Here is a 17,984-nt window from a genome sequence, read left to right as displayed (position 1 = left end):
CCCAGACTGACACTGGCAACTGAGTTTGAAGCCCACATCCACTCCAACAGTATGACAGGGTAACAGTTTTTACACTTATCAAACCGGTCACTGTCAGTACGTTGATGTATTATTGTGTATCACGCAGAGACTGAAACCATGACAATCTGACCTTGGTAGGTAAAGTCGTTCCTACCTCACTAACAACATGGACACTATGTGCAAGTGAACTGAAGTCAGTTAACTTTATCTTACCATAGACTTCATCAGTTCAATAGCAGAAACAGCATAATCTGTAACAGTAGAAAAGAATGATAGACCCATCCACCCACATAAACCCAAAAAATAAAATACCAAAAGATAACATCAATGAATTTTGCAGCGAACACTGCATGACTGGAGCCATTGTTGCGACTACATGACAAAACACATGTCTCAGCTCACATTTATACAGGTGTGATTGGATCAAAGTTTGAAACTATCAACATCAGTCTTATAACATCACTCAGAAATAACATGTTGCTTTTCTAAAGTGGGATCATCACCAATGACAAGATAAACAAAAAGTGCTTAGAAACTGTGCTAGCATCTACTCCGGAATATCCCAGGTATTGCAATAAATAAACCGGTCAATCTATAAAACTTATTCCTCTTCATCACATCAGCATCTAAATGTCACTAAAACACGAGACAAAACAAGGTAGACAATCCTGACCTGTCTTCCCCATCCTGAAGGCAGCACTGGCAACATCACTGATATCCCCTATAGAAAAGTTATCTGTCTTGAGTCTACCCATTGACTGCATCACACTGTCAAGTGGCTGTAATGTAGATCACAGTTGGATCTGGACATTCGGTCAGTGGTATCATGTCGGTATAATGATTGATGAAAGTAATCATCTTGTATGTGAGATACTCATCAGTCTACAAAGATCTGACAGAAACATATTTTCAATTTGCATGTGTATCAGTGAGTGTTGTGAACATATCCTACAACCTTTGCTTCCTCACTTTGAAGAAAGAGACTGTGATCCTAACACACTATACAGGGGGCCTAGTGTGTAGGCTTCAAAAAGGTTCAGAACATGGTGTGACTGATAATACCTGGGTTTCATATTACACAAGTTTCCCACAGTCTTCACATCTTACAGAGACCATTTGCAGTCCAATAACAGGAGATGGACTATGACCAGATATGTCTAAGTAAGACGTGAATCAGGGGAACATGACAGGTAAGTGTTGCTCTATGAGTCGTCACCAATACTACACATTCAAGTTTAACGGAACTGTATCAGTGGAAGAAACAAAGTATATCTATTAGCTGATATATTACAATCAGGAAGGTCAATACCTACCCTTTCAAACTGGATGAACATCTCTAGTAGCAGCCTGGCATGGTTGGGGTCCTTCTGATGTTTGTGTAGACCGCTGAACAACTTACATGCAAAGTTGTCAAAGCCGTGAGCTATGAGCTGAGATACATACACCAAGCCATCTGCACCACAGTTTGTAACAGCTTCCAGCATTTGGATCATCTAGCAGACAAGATTATTTACTAGTTACATAAATGAGATCAATCTGATGGACATGGAAATATAAATATCTCACTGAGTATTGCATTTAGGACATGACTATCTTTCACATTCATCAACACACTCTTTACAGAGTGGAGAGGAGTGAGTATGCTTTTATGCCACGTTTTAGCAATATTCCAGCAACATCGCACCAGAAATGGGCTTCACACATTGTAGCTATGTGTGAAATCAAACCCGGATCTTTGGCAGATGAATGAAAGCTTTAACCACTACTCCACTACACCAATAAACTAAATCCTATTTCTTTTATTCAGCTTTGATTTGATCACACCTAGAAGAGTTATTCCACTCAGACTCAGAAATTCCAGCTAGCCAGAGAACATACCAAAGAAAGGAACATGTACATTTTTAAATAATCGAACATTACCTAATCATCTGATGGGTTTGATCTTGTGATAACATGTGAAGTACAAATATCTACAAGCTAAATACATACACACAGACACATACTAATGTATTTCTACCTCCTCAACATGTTGTGTGTGTCCAGCCATTGCCATGGTGACTACTGCCTCCATCACAGATCTTGAATTTACCATCACATCAGGGGCCTCAGCGAGCACCTGCAATTTATATATGCTCAAATTTGTGAAGTAACTATTGAATGGGTACACAAGCAGTGCTTTTGATGAGTGAAAGAGTACACAAGTAGTGCTGTGGACTAGTGAAAGGGTAAATAAGCACTGCTGCAGGCTATTGAGAGGGTACACCAGCAGTGCTGTGGACCAGTGAAAGGGTACACAAACAGTGCTGTGGACTAGTGAAAGGGTACACAAACAGTACTGTAGACTAGTGAAAGAGTACACAAGCAGTGCTGTAGACTAGTGAAAAGGTACACAAACAGTACCGTAGACTAGTGAAAGGGTACTCAAGCAGTACTGTAGACATGTGAAAGGGTACTCAAGCAGTACTGTAGACTTGTGAAAGGGTACACAAGCAGTCCTGTAGAATAGTGAGTGAGTGAGTTTAGTTTTACGCCGCACTCAGCAATATTACAGCTATATGGCGGCGGTCTGTAAATAATCGAGTCTGGACCAGACAATCCAGTGATCAACAACATGATCATCGATCTGCGCAATTGGGAACCGATGACACGCGTCAACCAAGTCAGCGAGCCTGACCACCCGATCCCGTTAGTCGATTCTTACGACAAGCAGAGTCACCTTTTATGGCAAGCATGGGTTGCTGAAGGCCTATTCTACCCCAGGACCTTCACGGGTATACTGTAGAATAGAGAAAGGGTATACAAGCAGTGTTTTCTACATCATCATCTGTTCATTTCAATCTTACAAACAGGTACAACATCTTGACGCTGAACACCTCACCTGCTTCACTGCTGCCATATCTCCCAGTTGGGCGTACCCACAAAGTAGAGCAGTGTAACTCTGCTCTGACGGTGTTACAGATGCTTGCTGCATTTCATCCAGTACCCCTCTGGCACGCTCTACATCACTGCAATGTCAAAATGCCATGACACTACCTGGACTGTGAACATTATACATCTCCAAGACTCATTACATAGACATAAAATACTATAATTATTATGATGCCATAACTTGTCTAAAAAGTGGAATAGGCCATAGTTACAGACTGGCTCTGTGTCCATTTATTGTGAAATGTAGTCATTATATAATGGGGGTTCTATTACACACCCGCTTAGAGGTTTATTTGGGAGAACTAAGCCTCCTAGCACCAGTAAATATAGTCATTCTAGAGCCACAGAAATCTATCGATGTGCACTGAATTTGGTCCAGGTTAAAAACACACTGGTGGTCATCCTTGGTTTATATCGAGAGCACAAAAACAGTCAGGACTACCAGGATTGGTACTATATTTTCAAATTTTTTCCCCCGCAAAAGTAGTAGAAAATTTTTCAAGAAAGAGATTTGGCAGTCCCAGTGTATAGCACTACACAGAGTAGATAATGGCAAGCAAAGCAACATTCCAGAATATGGTCTGCAGGTTGAAAAGTCTGTAGGAGCACATCTACTCCTAGAAAATACTGTAGACAGCAATCTTGTGCCGGATATCGCCAGTGTCAACTATCTTGCTGGCAGTCTTGGTTGACCCAATCTACAACCTTTGGAAGGGCTACCTACATTCGTTGACGATTTATAAGCTGATGAGACAAAGACAGAAACACCCAAACCAGTTTCTATGGCCAAATCTGTGGACTCCCACTATAAGGAGTAGAAAAAAAAAATATATGTGTACGCAATTGGACATATATATTGTACTGTGCATACATTGTACATCTCGAGCATGCACATTGTATACAACACAGGAAATCCTCCTCACTTCCCACTGGAGGCATTCGATGATGCAGAGGGTGCAAACTGGAAAGAAAACCCCATGGAGTATTCTTCTATGGACGAAAAGCTACGTGAAAAGGCTGGGGAAGGCCGAATAGGGTGACCAACCAGCTCGTGTACTAGGCCTCTTCAGCGAAGATACAGTAAAACCGTTTGCAAATCTTAGCAGAATGTATGTCAATGTACGCAGGAGGTATTCAATTCCCAAACCCTACTTCAACACCAAGGTTTTCTATTTCTTTCGCTAGAATGTATCCATTTGTCGGTATTTCGATGTGTGTTTTGTATATGTTCCAATCTTCAACCACAGGCACTTCTCCCTCGGAATGTTGTAGCAGCAAACTTTATGCAAAAGCATTTTCCAGGCTCGACATCTAGAAGTTGTATCCTTTGTAAGTGAAGCTATTGCAGCCTCTACCACTATGATTTGCATTTTTTTCATCCAGCATGTCGTCATAGTCTTGTTCTATTGGTTTCTATGGAAGACAGCTTTCTTCAATCTGGAGCAACAACTACAGCAACAAGATTCCAGGATATGGCTCTTCCATCTTTCTGAAAAGTTCTAGTTGGTTCTAGGTGGATCTGCAGGTCAATGGGGTATCCTTCTTTGTTTCTGTCCAAGCCTCTCAGTATGCAAAACCTTTTTTACCTGTCTTTGTCCATACTTGTCTCTAAGAAGTCGTGGTTGTATTGGCAACGTCTGCTATTTTTTTCATGTGTGTGCTTTGTAGAGCTGTTTCAACTGCTTTGCAAGCTTCTTCCGATCTCTTTGTGCATTCCTTTTTCCAGCACTAGCCATATTGCCTAGAATTGTTGGACTGTTTGACTTCAGAGAAGAAGACAAATCTCCTTGTTCTTGGAAACCATGTTTCTTCTAAAGGCATACATACCATCAGTCCAGCACTGCGGTCCAGCACCAGAAATAAAAGAAATCTCTTGTATAGTCAATAAACTACAACCCATAGTCATATACTAGTAGTTGGCATTCTAGTTTTGGAATCGACATTTGTAGCTCAGCGATGGGTCTTTCGAAAAAGTCTATCTTGGCTACGAACAGTGCATATTCCTTCTCTTCCAGATACTTCTTCTTCTTGCCACTTTTCTTTCACAGTTTTCTTCTCATATTGCTATCGTGTGTAGAATATTTGTTTGCATGTTTTGGGTTCACAAAGGACTCTTCTACTGCAATGGAGATTCTGGAAACGATGAGTTGTGCGGAGCCTTCCCTTTCAGTCGTACAGGATACTTTGGCAGTCTTCCAAACACTGTAGTCACTGGAGGTAGCAGAACATATTGTCTACAAATGTAGGTGTCGCTTCCAAAGGCTGTAGACTGGTTCAATCAAGACTGAAGCAAGATAGTCAAAATTGGTGATATCCAACACATGATTGCTGTCTGCAGTATTTTCTAGGAGTAGATGTGCTCCTACAGACTTTTCGACCCGCAGGCCCATATTCTGGAAAGTCATTTTTTTGGTTAAATACGTCTCTAGGCGGGTATGTAATAGACCCCCCCCCCCCATTATATAACTACTACAGTTGTATTTTTTGACTGCTAGATGCATCAGTCAAATATCAATGAGTATGTATGCAAGATCTTTTCAGGAACATAGAATAGAAGAATATTAAGGTCCAACCAAAGGCAAAACAAGGCCATACAAAATAAACAAGCTCAAGTACTTCACAGTGATACATATCGACTTATACCTATCCTATGTTTGCATCTCTCTCTTCACTGTCAGTCCTGATGGCGATTACCATTGCAGTAAATTTAGAAAAACCTGTAGAGGTTTCAAATTCTTTGAAGAGAATCATCCTTGGGATACATATATGCATTTTCTGCTGCTGAAAATGTCATGTGACGGTTGTATCGATGTTTTAATAAAATATAAATTAATAAAACATGAATAAATAATAAATATAAATTAATAAAATATAAATTAATATTTTACAAACAAAAAGTCTCTTTGTTTATGATACGGCCCCTTACCATGTAGAGTTACCCCTCTGCCACACGTGCATGCTACCAGGTAAGCATCCAAACCCATATCATCATTACTTTTGCTGAATATATCAGAGAACAGAATTGCAGGGAAGTGGTGGCCCTACCCAAAGGATGATTCTCTTCAAAGAATTGGAAACCTCAACAGGTTTGTCTAATTCTTTTTAATAGAGATCATCCCTGGATTACATATATGCATTAATTCAGACTCCCAAAAACCGAAGGCTAGGAACGCAGGAATTCTGGGTCAGTACAATAAATAATGATCGTAACTGTAAAAGTAACTCACGCCATAACAGTCACCTGTCACGTGACCCGAAGCTTCCGCAAGTGGCATTATGGGAGGGAACTGACTGGGAGGAAATGAAGTAAGACCCGACCTCACAAGTTAAACAATACAGATCTCGCACAAAGTGCGAAAATATAAACCCTGCCCACTAGCTGAAATCAAACTGAGAGCCCATAAGGGGGAAAACCAACTCAATATTGACAATGAACTCATAAGAGATATCAAAAGTAGCCAGATATTTCAACAACAGATACATAAATTACATGCAGGTGAAAACAGCGTCATCTGTCCAGATAACCAAGACACACTCATTCAGAGGCCAGGACACTGTCCACAGCAGAGAACAGCACGCTAGATCAACCAAAGCATGCTAGATCACGGGAATGTGTATCAAGCAGATAGGGCAGTACGAAAGTGCTAGGTAGAACAGTGCTCCAAAGAGAGGAGGAGCAGCTGATGCCATGGCATTTGAAGTGGCCATTACCCTGACAGAGAGAGCCTTCAAACCCTCAGGGGAGGCTGACCCTGATATGCCCGTAGCCTGATATGCAGCACAAATGACCAAAACAAGCCAGCAAGCTAGGGTCAGTTTCCTTGCCAGCAACCCAGCCCTCCCGCTACTGGAACAGCAGAACAGATGGGCACTCGTAGGGATCCCTTGTGTTTGTGTGAGATAGTCCTTGAGGGTCTTACGGACATCCAACTGGTGAGTGCGCGTTGGTGAGGTCCCCAATGTAGAAGGTTGGGTAATAGGAAGTTCAATAGGAGCTGTCACAGGGAAAGTGTGATCAATCTTCAGACGGTAAGTATCCAGGAGAGGGAAAAGGAAAGCTGCCGTCCATCACTTCTGGGCCGAGGGGAAAACACAATTTAGCCAGACAGTAAAAGCATTTATCATGCTTATCTTTAGACAGAATGCCATACACATGCCATACACGCCTGAAAGCAAACACGCATGCATGTAGCTAACAGCACAAAACAGCTAACATACATGGACAAAACATTGAAAATTACGCGAATAACCTGCACACGACATGAAATAATTGGGACTTAAAGGCAATATTTCAACACACAGCATGCTAAACTTCCAGCCATGAAATAGCAAATAATTGCATAAACCAGGAAGTAAGCATAAATTTTAATACAAAGTCACATAAATGAGACATAACACACTGCAAAGGCAATATAACGTTCCCTAAGAACGAAAAAACCATACATACAGTAATTGAGGACTATGACATTCTTCAATGGAGAAGTTAATTAGCATAGAGCACTAGCAACAGCTGTGAACAGCGAGAGTGACAGCAGAAGGAATGATGATATGGATGAGGATGCTGACCTGGGTGGCTGCCCATGCGTGGCAGAGGGGTCACTCCATGCGGTGATGAACAAAAAAAGCTTTTTGTTTATTGTACAATATTTTCTTAAAACATTGATACAACTGTCACATGACATTTTCAGCAGCAAAAATGCATATATGTACCCCAAGGACTATCTCTATGAAAAAGAAATAAAGATTTGGTTCCTTATGTTATTAGTATACTGAACATTACTAGCACATCCCTGGGTACACTTCTGTAACTCTACACATCAGACTCCGGTAAAGCACCGACAAACTCACCCAGATCTGAAGAAGCCTGTCATGAGGAAGTTGTACACTTTCTCTGTGATAGGGTAGCCACATTCTTTCATGATGTTCATCACCGTACTGAAATAATAAACTTTTTGATTCAGTCCATTCAGCCTGATTGAAAAGCATGGACATCGGAAACCATAGCTTCAATCAAGTCACTTTGTGCATGTATCAGTCAGTCGACCATGTCACACAACGTGACGACTGGCCACCATAACAAAGATGGCCACAACACTATATACACTATAGAGAGGAACAATAAACTTAGTTCTAACATGCTTCACAAAATGATCAAAGGCACTGACAATTCTTTATCAGATGATGGTTCACTTTTTGCACAACACTGTATAGACGTCACTATGCCATTCTCATCTATCCCCTCATTATCAACCGACATCAAAACGCATATCACTCATCTTCATCTCATACAGTCTCCAATAGTAAACTACATCATAGCACATGGTTTCTTGGTTTGCAAATGCGTCACCTGGCTAAATCAGGGGGGGTAACAATACAACTTTTACAACAAATGTCTCAGCTCAACTCACAATTAAACAACTACATGGCAATATTAGTTAACAAAGCCTCAGTCCGCAGGCCCAAAACACAGGCCCAAGTCAGCTTCAGAAAATGACCAGAACATCAAAACACTAATTGACAACATGACAAAATTGTGTCCTGAGTCACGGATGGTCCTGCCGCTGTAGGAAGCATTCCCTACACTGACTGTGCTCTGGTGATTAAATTCTAATAAACAAGTTTGATAAACATCTACGTAACTAAGAGATGCACACCTTTCAAGTCCCAAAGAAACACATGTGTAAGCTTAATCAATGCTGTTGAGCAGTTTCTGTGGAGAAGTGACAAAATTGTTAAAATCTAAATATTTTAGATATTTAAATACTTACCTTACCATAGGTCTACAGCATATTACCTCAAGCTTCCCTTAATAGGAGATCTGACAGAGTTGAATTGCTATGCAATCTTGTATGGCTACCTCGCAATCGACGACTGTCATGATACGGAAGTATCTGCATCTCCCCATTGCGCTTGCACACAGACTCCACGAGAAACTTCACTTTTACTTCTCGGTCCGAAGAGTCCGTAGTGGGGAGGAGCATTCAGCGTTGGGAGGGACTGACCGCCCTATGGCAAGGTAAGTATTTAAATATCTAAAATATTTAGATCTTAACAAATTTCTTCCTTACCATACCATAGGTCTATAGCATATGGATACAACAGACTGGATGGTGGTGTAGGACTCCAAAGGACCATCAGCATATACAAATCCCACATATGCTTCGGGGCAGACGGACCACTACCGATTTCCTCTGTATGCCAGTCTGCCGCATCGATCTCTCGTAAAGGGCACTGGAACCAGAATCAGAGTAGTAGGTCACGTACTAACCACCGGAGGAGTATGGTATCTTATCTCAAAGTAAGTATAAGACCCATATAGACCATGGTAAGTAACATTATACCTTACAGGGCAGCAGGACGAGTGAGTACTTGTGCAACTACCAATGGTCCGAAAGACTGCAGCCCCTCCATATCTTCTATTGCTAAGTCCCACAAGTAATGACTAACAAATACTGTTGAGGACTGCCAGAAACACCCAGCCATAATGTCCAGAACAGTGCCATTCCTGTGTAAGGCCATTGTTGAAGCTAACGCCCAAATCTTGTGCGGGTTGTTAGACAGGTCAGGAAGATTCTGTGCATCGTAAGCCTCTGCCTCGGCCATAAAGCTATTGTGTTCCTGGTGACTTCCCCTCTCGCTGTTGTAGGAAAAGGCAGGAACAATCTCTTCTTGGTTCCTCAATGAGGAGCGGACTTTTTGCTATACAATCTAAGAGCCCAAACTGGACAAAGCAACTGCTCCTCTCACTGTTTTCCTGGTTAGATTGTCAAACAACGTCCTGTCCAGTGGCTCGTAAGGGCGACCTCTCAAGTGTTATAGGTCCCATGCTGGTGGCCGGAACTTCACCTTCTGGTCCTCAAGCAGCTAACACCGTATTCAAAGCCGACAAATAGGTCCCAATAGTACTCCCTCTGAGCTTCCTTGAGCACCGCAAGTAACGTAAAAACTCCGCCAGGAATTGGGGTGATGCTGATAGTGGGTCTTGCAACTTCTGGGCACAGAACTTCACAAAAGTAGCCCACTTGTCTTCATAGAGTGGAAGCTCTGTGCACCCGGGTAATGATCTTTGCCACTTGAGACGAATAACCTTTGGCCCTCAAAGTCCTTTGCAAATGGTCGCATAGATGAAACCATGCCAGGTCCGGGTGCAATGTCCGACTGTGGGGATGGCACAGCAGCCGATCCCACTCTGGAAGCCGGAATGGATTTTTTCCTGCAAGGCAGCATAACTCTGGGAACCATGTCCTCGCTGGCCACCAGGGCACGACCATAAGCAGACGGATCCCCACTGTGAGCTTGAGCTTCACCACTACCTCTGGTACTAGTACTGGTAGTGGGAAGGTGTATGCGTCTAGTCCTTCCCAAGACATCGATAGGGCGTCAGCTGCCCAAGCTGCCAGGTCTGGTATTGGAGACACGTATACTGGAAGCTGAGTGTTGAATTTCGTGGCGAACAGGTCTATCAGCAGACGCCCGTGATTTTGGCATATGAGCCAAAATATCTCCGGGTGAAGCATCCACTCGGTCGGAGACGGCTTCCCTGGTCGTGACAGAGCATCGGCTAGTACATTTCTGCACCCTGGAATATGACGCGCCCTGGTTTCGATGTCGTTTGTGTCTAGGATGCTGGCTAGGCGAAACATCTGATCCAGTAGGGACTTGGATCTGGTTGTCCCTTGTCTCACAATCAACCACACCACTGTCGCGTTGTCTGAGACAATCAGTAGGTTGGAGTGGCGTAGTAGCGATGCCCAGTGGTTTACAGCTAGAATCACAACCTCCAGCTCTACATTGTTGATGTGCCAGTTTGCTTCTGCATCGGACCAAAGCCGCTTGTTCAATCGCTTAAGTGTGCACCCCATCCCTGGAGTGACACGTTGACAAATAGTTTGTGGTCCTGCATGTACTTGGTCAAACAAACTCTGTCGCAGACGTTGGATTCAATCATCCACCAGCGCAGGTATTGGTGCAGACGTACAGAAGCAACAGGCGCGTTGTGATATCGTCTGCCTGTACGTATGGGAGAAGGTACCTCTGTAACGGACGTGACATCAGGCGCCCCCTACGTGTTAAGTCCTGCGCTGACGTCAGAAGGCCCAACAGCGACTGCCACTCTCCGAGGAGTAATGGTTCCGACAGTCCCCTTGCCACAAACTGGGAGATATTCCTCCAACGGTCAAGGGGAATCCGAACTCGATGGACTGTGTCTGGAACAGGCCTCCGATAAACATCAATTCCTGTGTGGGCTGTAAATGCGACTTCTCTCGAATGATCAACCACCCTGTTCTAGGAGACGTATGGCGAAGTCTAGCTGTCTGCGTAGCAACTGAGGCTCGAACTGGTTGAGTAGACAATCGTCTATGTATGGGTCGAACTCTATCTGCCTGAGATGAAGAAACTGAGTGATTGGTGTCGTAATTGGTGGTGTGAATAGCCACGGGTCGTGGAAATGCCAAATGGCAGAACTTGCCACTGGTAATGCCGACCCTCGAATACAAACCTCATGAATTTCCTGTGAGCCGGGTAGATTGGGACGTGCAGATAAGCATCCTGTATGTCGAGACTGCACAGCCATGTACCCTGAGTCAACTTGAGGCGTAACTGCTCTAGAGACACCACCTTGAAATGAGGAGACTCCATCAGGTACTGCTTGTCGAATGCTGCCATGTTGTGGATCATCCGTAGTTTGTTGGAGTCTTTCTTGTGAATGAGGAAGACCGAAGAGTAGAACCATGGCGAGATGAGTGGGTCCAGTACTTCATCAATGGGACATTTCGCTAGCAGTACTTTGATGCTGTCCCTCAACAACTGGCGTTGTGTCTCCGAGTATGTCTGTGTTGCTAATTAACTTCCGTTTAAATTCCTCCTGCCATGAGCACGCATCCAAAAAAAACATCCTGCGAATGACTGTCGTCATTGCCAACGCATGTCATGTCCTAATAGGTCATGTAACACCTTGCCTTGCCACAAGAAAAGAGACGACAGATGCTCCAGCCGTGATTCATTTAGTTCCGTTAAGTCCACAGCCGCCGCTGACGTAGCTGATGCTAACGCTGATGCCGGTTTCAAGATGCGCCGCAACTCTGTATCAATTGCTTGTAATTTAGAATCCTGAACCTTATAAGAGGTGGAAGAGGACAGTCTTTTGATGGCTTCGTCCAACACCACCCCGGAATCTGCGAAGTCCAGGCTACGCACCTTGTAGTCTTGCTTCTTAGACTTGGGCGCCCTGATTGTAGCGATAAGGATAACTTAGCAAAGTCATTGTTCAATGAAGAAATGACATCCGCCACCATAGGGTGAGGCAGTATCATCAGTTCCGGTTCAACTCTAATGATTCTGGTACTGTCTACTCCTGATGCCAGGGAGGGGCAATCCAGGAGCCTATCCACTATCCAATCATACATCACTGACAATGGCAAGTACGATCCCTCATCTTCCTCCAGCTGTGTAGGGTCTTCCTCTTAATCTGGAAAGAAGTATTGCTCTTCATCAGCATTCCACGAAACGGTAGACTTGCGCTCCAGCGTAGGCTTCCTATGTGTCGACTGTCTGACACGTGGAGGAGACACAGATCGAGATCTAGATCGCCAATCCCTGCGTCTGCGGTGGAGAGATCTGCCCCTGCAATCCGGCGATCTGGATGGTGAACGATGGTGTCGGCAAGTGCAGGATGAGCTACTCCAAGGGCTTCTGGAACGAGACCTCCTAACGCCTGAATGTCCTGTTCTTCTCCTGTCACTAGTCACAGTCCCGGCGCCCGCAGGCACCACGAATGCAAGTGTGCCCGATCCTGGTGCCGATCTGTGAAAAGTTGATGTGGTCGTAGTTTGGGATGCGCTGACAAGCTGACAAACGTTTGTACTCCTCCCTCTGTGACATCCCTGTAATGTCCGGGATAAGCTGAGGAGTCCTAGTCGGAGGTACCGCATGCTCTAGAGATGCACCGGGTGTCACTGCTGGGACTGGTATAAGTAGTGCTTTTACAATCCGTTGCACCTCCGGGTGCGCAAGAGCGTCAAGCCTCGCCAAGTCCACCCATCCTCCCGCTTGGGTGGTAGGCGTCGGCGTCAGTGTCGGCATAGGCATCTGCGTCGGTACAGGTATAGGCATCGGCGTCGTACTTGGCATCGGCGTCGGAATCGGCGTTGCTCTCTGAAACGCTCTGAGTGATGCTGATTCAAGGGCACCTCCACATGAAGAGTAGTCCCCAACACCTGGAATCTCCAATGTAGATTGAGTCTCCGGAGTACACGGGAGAGATAATCTGGAACCAGATGAGGAAGCTGGAGACCAAGACATTTTCCATAATTTCTGTGTCTTCTTCACTATTGGCAAGTATGCCTGAAATTCCTGAATAGATAGATCTGAGCACACTGCACAACGCTGCAGGAGGGAGCAGGATACAACAGCACAGTCCGGGCAAAACGGATGCGGGTCCTTACCGGACTTCAGACCTTTACAAACTTCACAAAAGTGATGTGTCATGCACAACAGCTGCAAAAATCTGAAATAACAAAGCAATAATAAGGGTGGAAGACAAAACACCCCTTACCAAGAAATGGACTGCTCCACACATCGTGCTACAGCACGTTTGCAATAGACAAGTGAAATAGCTGCCACTTCGAAAAGGCACAGCAAAATTTAGTCTAAAATTATCACTAAGAAACACAAAACTTAGCCCTAGTGGACATAAGTATCAGTAGAAGTACTCCACTAGCAAGCGAAACCAATGCAATATATAATTATGGAGGCAACACGAAAATAGCAGACACGTTGCCATGTCTCCAAAGAGGTAGCCAACAAGTGTACAAAAACGTAGAATATATGTTAAAATCGGCACGAAGATTTAAAAGTATACATACCACACACAAAACCCCTGAAAGGAATCAGTGTAAAGGCGAAGTAAGGTGAAACTTTGTAAGTTCTGAAAATTTTTTTAGTAACCCTAACACGTCCAGATCAGACGACGCTTGAAGCAAAAGTGAAGTTTCTCGTCGAGTCATGTGCAGTGCGGAGATACAGATACTTCCATATCATGACTTCCATATCATGGACAGAATAAAAGCAGAGATGTTCAAGTCAGCCAGTCTTTTGGCCCTAGAAGACTTCCACTCCCTCACCTGCATATGGGAAGAGGAGGAACTGCTTAAAGACTTTAGGAATACCATCTCTCTTCTCTCCATTGCTGGAAAGGTCCTGGCTTGGGTCATCCTCAGCTGCCTGATCACAAACAACTTTCAGGTTTGGTTTTGGTTTGGTTCTGGCCAGTTTGGTTTAGAAGCACTGCTGACATGTTCTTCACTGTCTGTATCGTGCAGGAAAAATGCCTCGAGCAGGAAACTGACATGTCTTTATAAATCTAATAAGCTGCCAGCTTCCGGTTCAACAGAGTGAAGGAAAAATAAGAAGAAATTAAAAAGAAATACCATATTGCCTAATTTTACCATGGAAGTGGTGGTGTTTATTTTTCTTATCTGTCGTCATAAATGTTAGAATTTTCTTAACGTTTATTCCACATAAAAACACTTCTGGCATGGTAGGCGAATGAAGCAGGTGAGGTAACCAAGCAAGTATTCCATGTGGGGGACATGTAATTCAACCAGTATATTTTGATTGAACTCCCCTGTTTCTTCACTCTGTTGAACCTCCCTCCCTCCATCTCCACTGAGGGAAATGAGCTGAAGAGTGTGGTCAACTTAAGTACCTCAGCAGTACCATCAGCAATGACGGAAGCCTTGAGAAAGAGATCAGCTCCAGGATCTGCAAGGCTAGCCAAACGATCATTCCATTGCATGCACATGTGCTTAACCACCACAAACATCAAGGTATACTGGGGCGTGGTTCTGAAAAGCCTCATCTACAGGTGTGAGTCATAATACTGCTATGATAATGTAGAACCAGCTCCAATGCGTGGGACATGTTTGAATCGATTATTACCAAACAGCTGCTGTTTGGTGAACTGTGCAGAGGCAAGCACAACCAATGCAGGCCATGCAAACACTTCAAGGACCTGTTACACCAGATCTTGCACATACAGGAATCGCCCCAAAGATGCTGGCGAAAGAAGCACAGGATGGACCACACTGGCACACACTAATAAGGCAAGTCCAGGTCAGTGTAAGAACAAAAAATAGCTCGTCTCAACCACTGATCCGACCATCCATGGACTGTACCCCCTGCCCCCAATGTCCCCTCATATGTCACTCGAGGACTGGGCTGCACACCAGATGAAATCAAATTAGCAGTGTACGTCATCGTTGGACCAATGGTCAACCAAAGTAAGTAGTCAGCTTCATCTGAATTCACTGTTTTAAACTTAAACTGGGAGTAGAAATGTGATGTTTAATTATGCTCCAAATAGTTTGCATCGTCAATGCAATTTAACACAAACTGTTTAATATTTGTTTCCGCAGCAATATGTATCTTAACGTAAGGACGCACATACATCACTAGAACAGCATGCCAGATGGCCCTGAACAAAGGTTGTTAACTCATAGAGTTGTGATGACACATCCAATACGTATCATGACACTGGTAGTCTGATACATACAATATGATACGTATCACGATATTCTGTCCTTGTGTGCAGAAAAATGAAAGTACTGGAAATAATGTGCTGTTATGTTATCATTTCAGGGGAAGTATTCTTCTGCCAAGAAAAATAACACGTCATCATGAAAGACATTTTATTCAAAATGTTTGGCATGTTTCAGTAAAATAGTGTTTTCAGAAAAAAGGGAACAGCAAGGATCAACATTGGCACAACTGGCCTTTTTGCACAGATAACAAAATAAATTTGTGAAAATTATCTCAGTCAGAGCATGTCCATGGCAATATTTTCCAAAAAAATCTAAATGTTATTGTTTCTTTGAATAGAAGCATTATAAACCTTCTAAAATCACAACATTTTCAAAGATTTTGAAAGAAACATTGGAAAACTGACAATTTCAAAATGTGACAGTTGCTCATCATTCAAGATTCAACATTAATGAGAACTTAACGACATTAAATATAATAACAACTTGTCAAGATAAGTAAAGTCTTAAATTATTGAACTTGCATTTCACAAACATTTGTGGAATATATCAGAACAGCTGTTCCAGCATGTAATGCAAGGTAGGGTTCCAAAGAATCAGAAGATATATTTTCTATTTGGAATAAAATCATGATATTCTTGTAGGAAATCACTAAAACCATCATATCTTTAAAGCAAAAATAACAAAACAAACTCACTCTTTCACATCTGCAAAAACTTGGAACAGGTCAAGTCAAGTTTAGAAATGGTGTTTGACATTCTTCTTCAGAAATATCATTCTGTCTACATGTTTCTAACTGATGTTGGCTCGCTGTGCTGTAACAATATCACCTGCAGCAGAGAACACCCTCTCAGAAGGAACAGACGCTGCAGGAATGCACAGAATGGATTTGGCAAATAGGGACAGCATTGGGTACAAGTGTTCATGAAATTTCCACCAATCCAATGGATTAGAATCAACATTCAGGGTGGTCTCCTTCACATATTTCTCAGTCTCCTCTTGTGCGAGGACTAGAGAGCATTTGGTCTGCTCTTGGTGTGGAGCACGGTCCATCTTTACTACATACACATCCCTGAACAGTTTGGACAGGCTACCTGAAGAATCAGTCTGTTTGGGAACTTTACCGGGTTCCTGCTTTACAGGAGGAAGACCAACACCAGCAGCATCAGTGTTGGACAGATTTGGTATGTAAGGTAGGTCAGGTAGCAGTGTATCATTGATAGCCGAGCGGTCTTGAGGCTCTTCCTTTACCTATACCATACCTGGAACAGATATCATGTACCGTTAAAACATTTGTTCTGTTTCCCGATTCACTGTAAGTACAAGCAGAAGTTTCACATTGACACTGAAGCTGAATTGAATTAAATCAAATTCAGAGATAAAGAACTTTTGAAGGCAGTAGATTCATATATACATTAGTGAAACATTAGTGTTTTGAATCTGGGATCAGTGGCTGATGAGTGATGTAGGATCTGTTTCACTTTGGTTGAATTGTAGTGCTTCCCCAAATCGGTGAGAACGGCTTGTTTCTTCATAAGACTGGAATCTCCTTCCAGGGGAATCAAGTGGCTACGAATCAAGTGTGGTGTGGGAGCTACAATTAATATGGTTGGGTATTTTTCCCTTCAGTGAACGAAGAATTTCTACAAGTTGTTCTACGTTCATATAACACCCTCAGAGAGTGTTGACATCACTCTCATTTCTCTGGACATCCCTGGAGACCAGAGTCACACTAACATGTCATATGTGCTATTCCACGGGGTGATGACATCCATCTTTAGCTTGGTCTTTGGACGATCAAGACGAATTTGTTTTGTCTTCAGGTGAGCAAAGGCCACTGTGCTTCTGTGAAAAAATGCAACTACTTTGCGAACACGACTCAGTAGAGAAGACACCTTCGAAAGCTTCATTCCTATTTGGGTTGCAAAGTTCAATATGTGGGCAAAGCAATATATGTGTGGTGACATGTCTGCAACCTCTGCTGCCACACCCATATTGGCTGCATTGTCAGTCACAAGAGCTGGTTGTTTGTCTCCAATTCCCCACAGCATCTTTCAGGACTTTACCAATATAAACTCCTGTGTGGCTTTCTTGTATGACACAAGTTTGCACCACATATGACACTATCTTCCAATCACTGGATATGTGTATGCTGGTAATAGTGATGAATCCCTGGGTTGAACGACTTGTCCATCCATCTGTCGTCAAAGCAATGTTTACACATGTGGCACTATCTTCCAATCACCGGATATGTGTATGCTGGTAATAGTGATGAATCTCTGGGTTGAATGGCTTGTCCATCCATCTGTCGTCAAAGCAATGTTTACACATGTGGCACTATCTTCCAATCACCGGATATGTGTATGCTGGTAATAGTGATGAATCCCTGGGTTGAACGGCTTGTCCATCCATCTGTCGTCAAAGCAATGTTTACACATGTGGCACTATCTTCCAATCACCGGATATGTGTATGCTGGTAATAGTGATGAATCCCTG

At 43.2% G+C, this 17,984-nt stretch overlaps 1 protein-coding gene across 2 annotated transcripts in view; it reads right to left on the bottom strand.

Annotated features, from left to right (window-relative positions):
* Nucleotides 1-17,984, bottom strand: part of LOC137293945 (leucine-rich PPR motif-containing protein, mitochondrial-like) — an 82,472-nt gene that overhangs the window by 43,847 nt on the left and 20,641 nt on the right. For both annotated transcript variants that reach the window (XM_067824830.1, XM_067824831.1), the window contains 6 exons: nt 7,798-7,884; nt 2,900-3,026; nt 2,039-2,137; nt 1,335-1,514; nt 695-800; nt 235-272 (listed from right to left, as the gene is read on the bottom strand). In XM_067824830.1, coding sequence (XP_067680931.1) covers nt 235-272; nt 695-800; nt 1,335-1,514; nt 2,039-2,137; nt 2,900-3,026; nt 7,798-7,884 — 637 coding nt within the window. The remainder of the gene's footprint in view (nt 1-234; nt 273-694; nt 801-1,334; nt 1,515-2,038; nt 2,138-2,899; nt 3,027-7,797; nt 7,885-17,984) is intronic.

This window comes from Haliotis asinina, chromosome 8, assembly GCF_037392515.1.
Source record: "Haliotis asinina isolate JCU_RB_2024 chromosome 8, JCU_Hal_asi_v2, whole genome shotgun sequence".
NCBI classification, from domain to species: domain Eukaryota; kingdom Metazoa; phylum Mollusca; class Gastropoda; order Lepetellida; family Haliotidae; genus Haliotis; species Haliotis asinina.
Note: the sequence above shows the minus strand (reverse complement) of the source record. Positions and strands in the feature narration are given on the sequence as shown.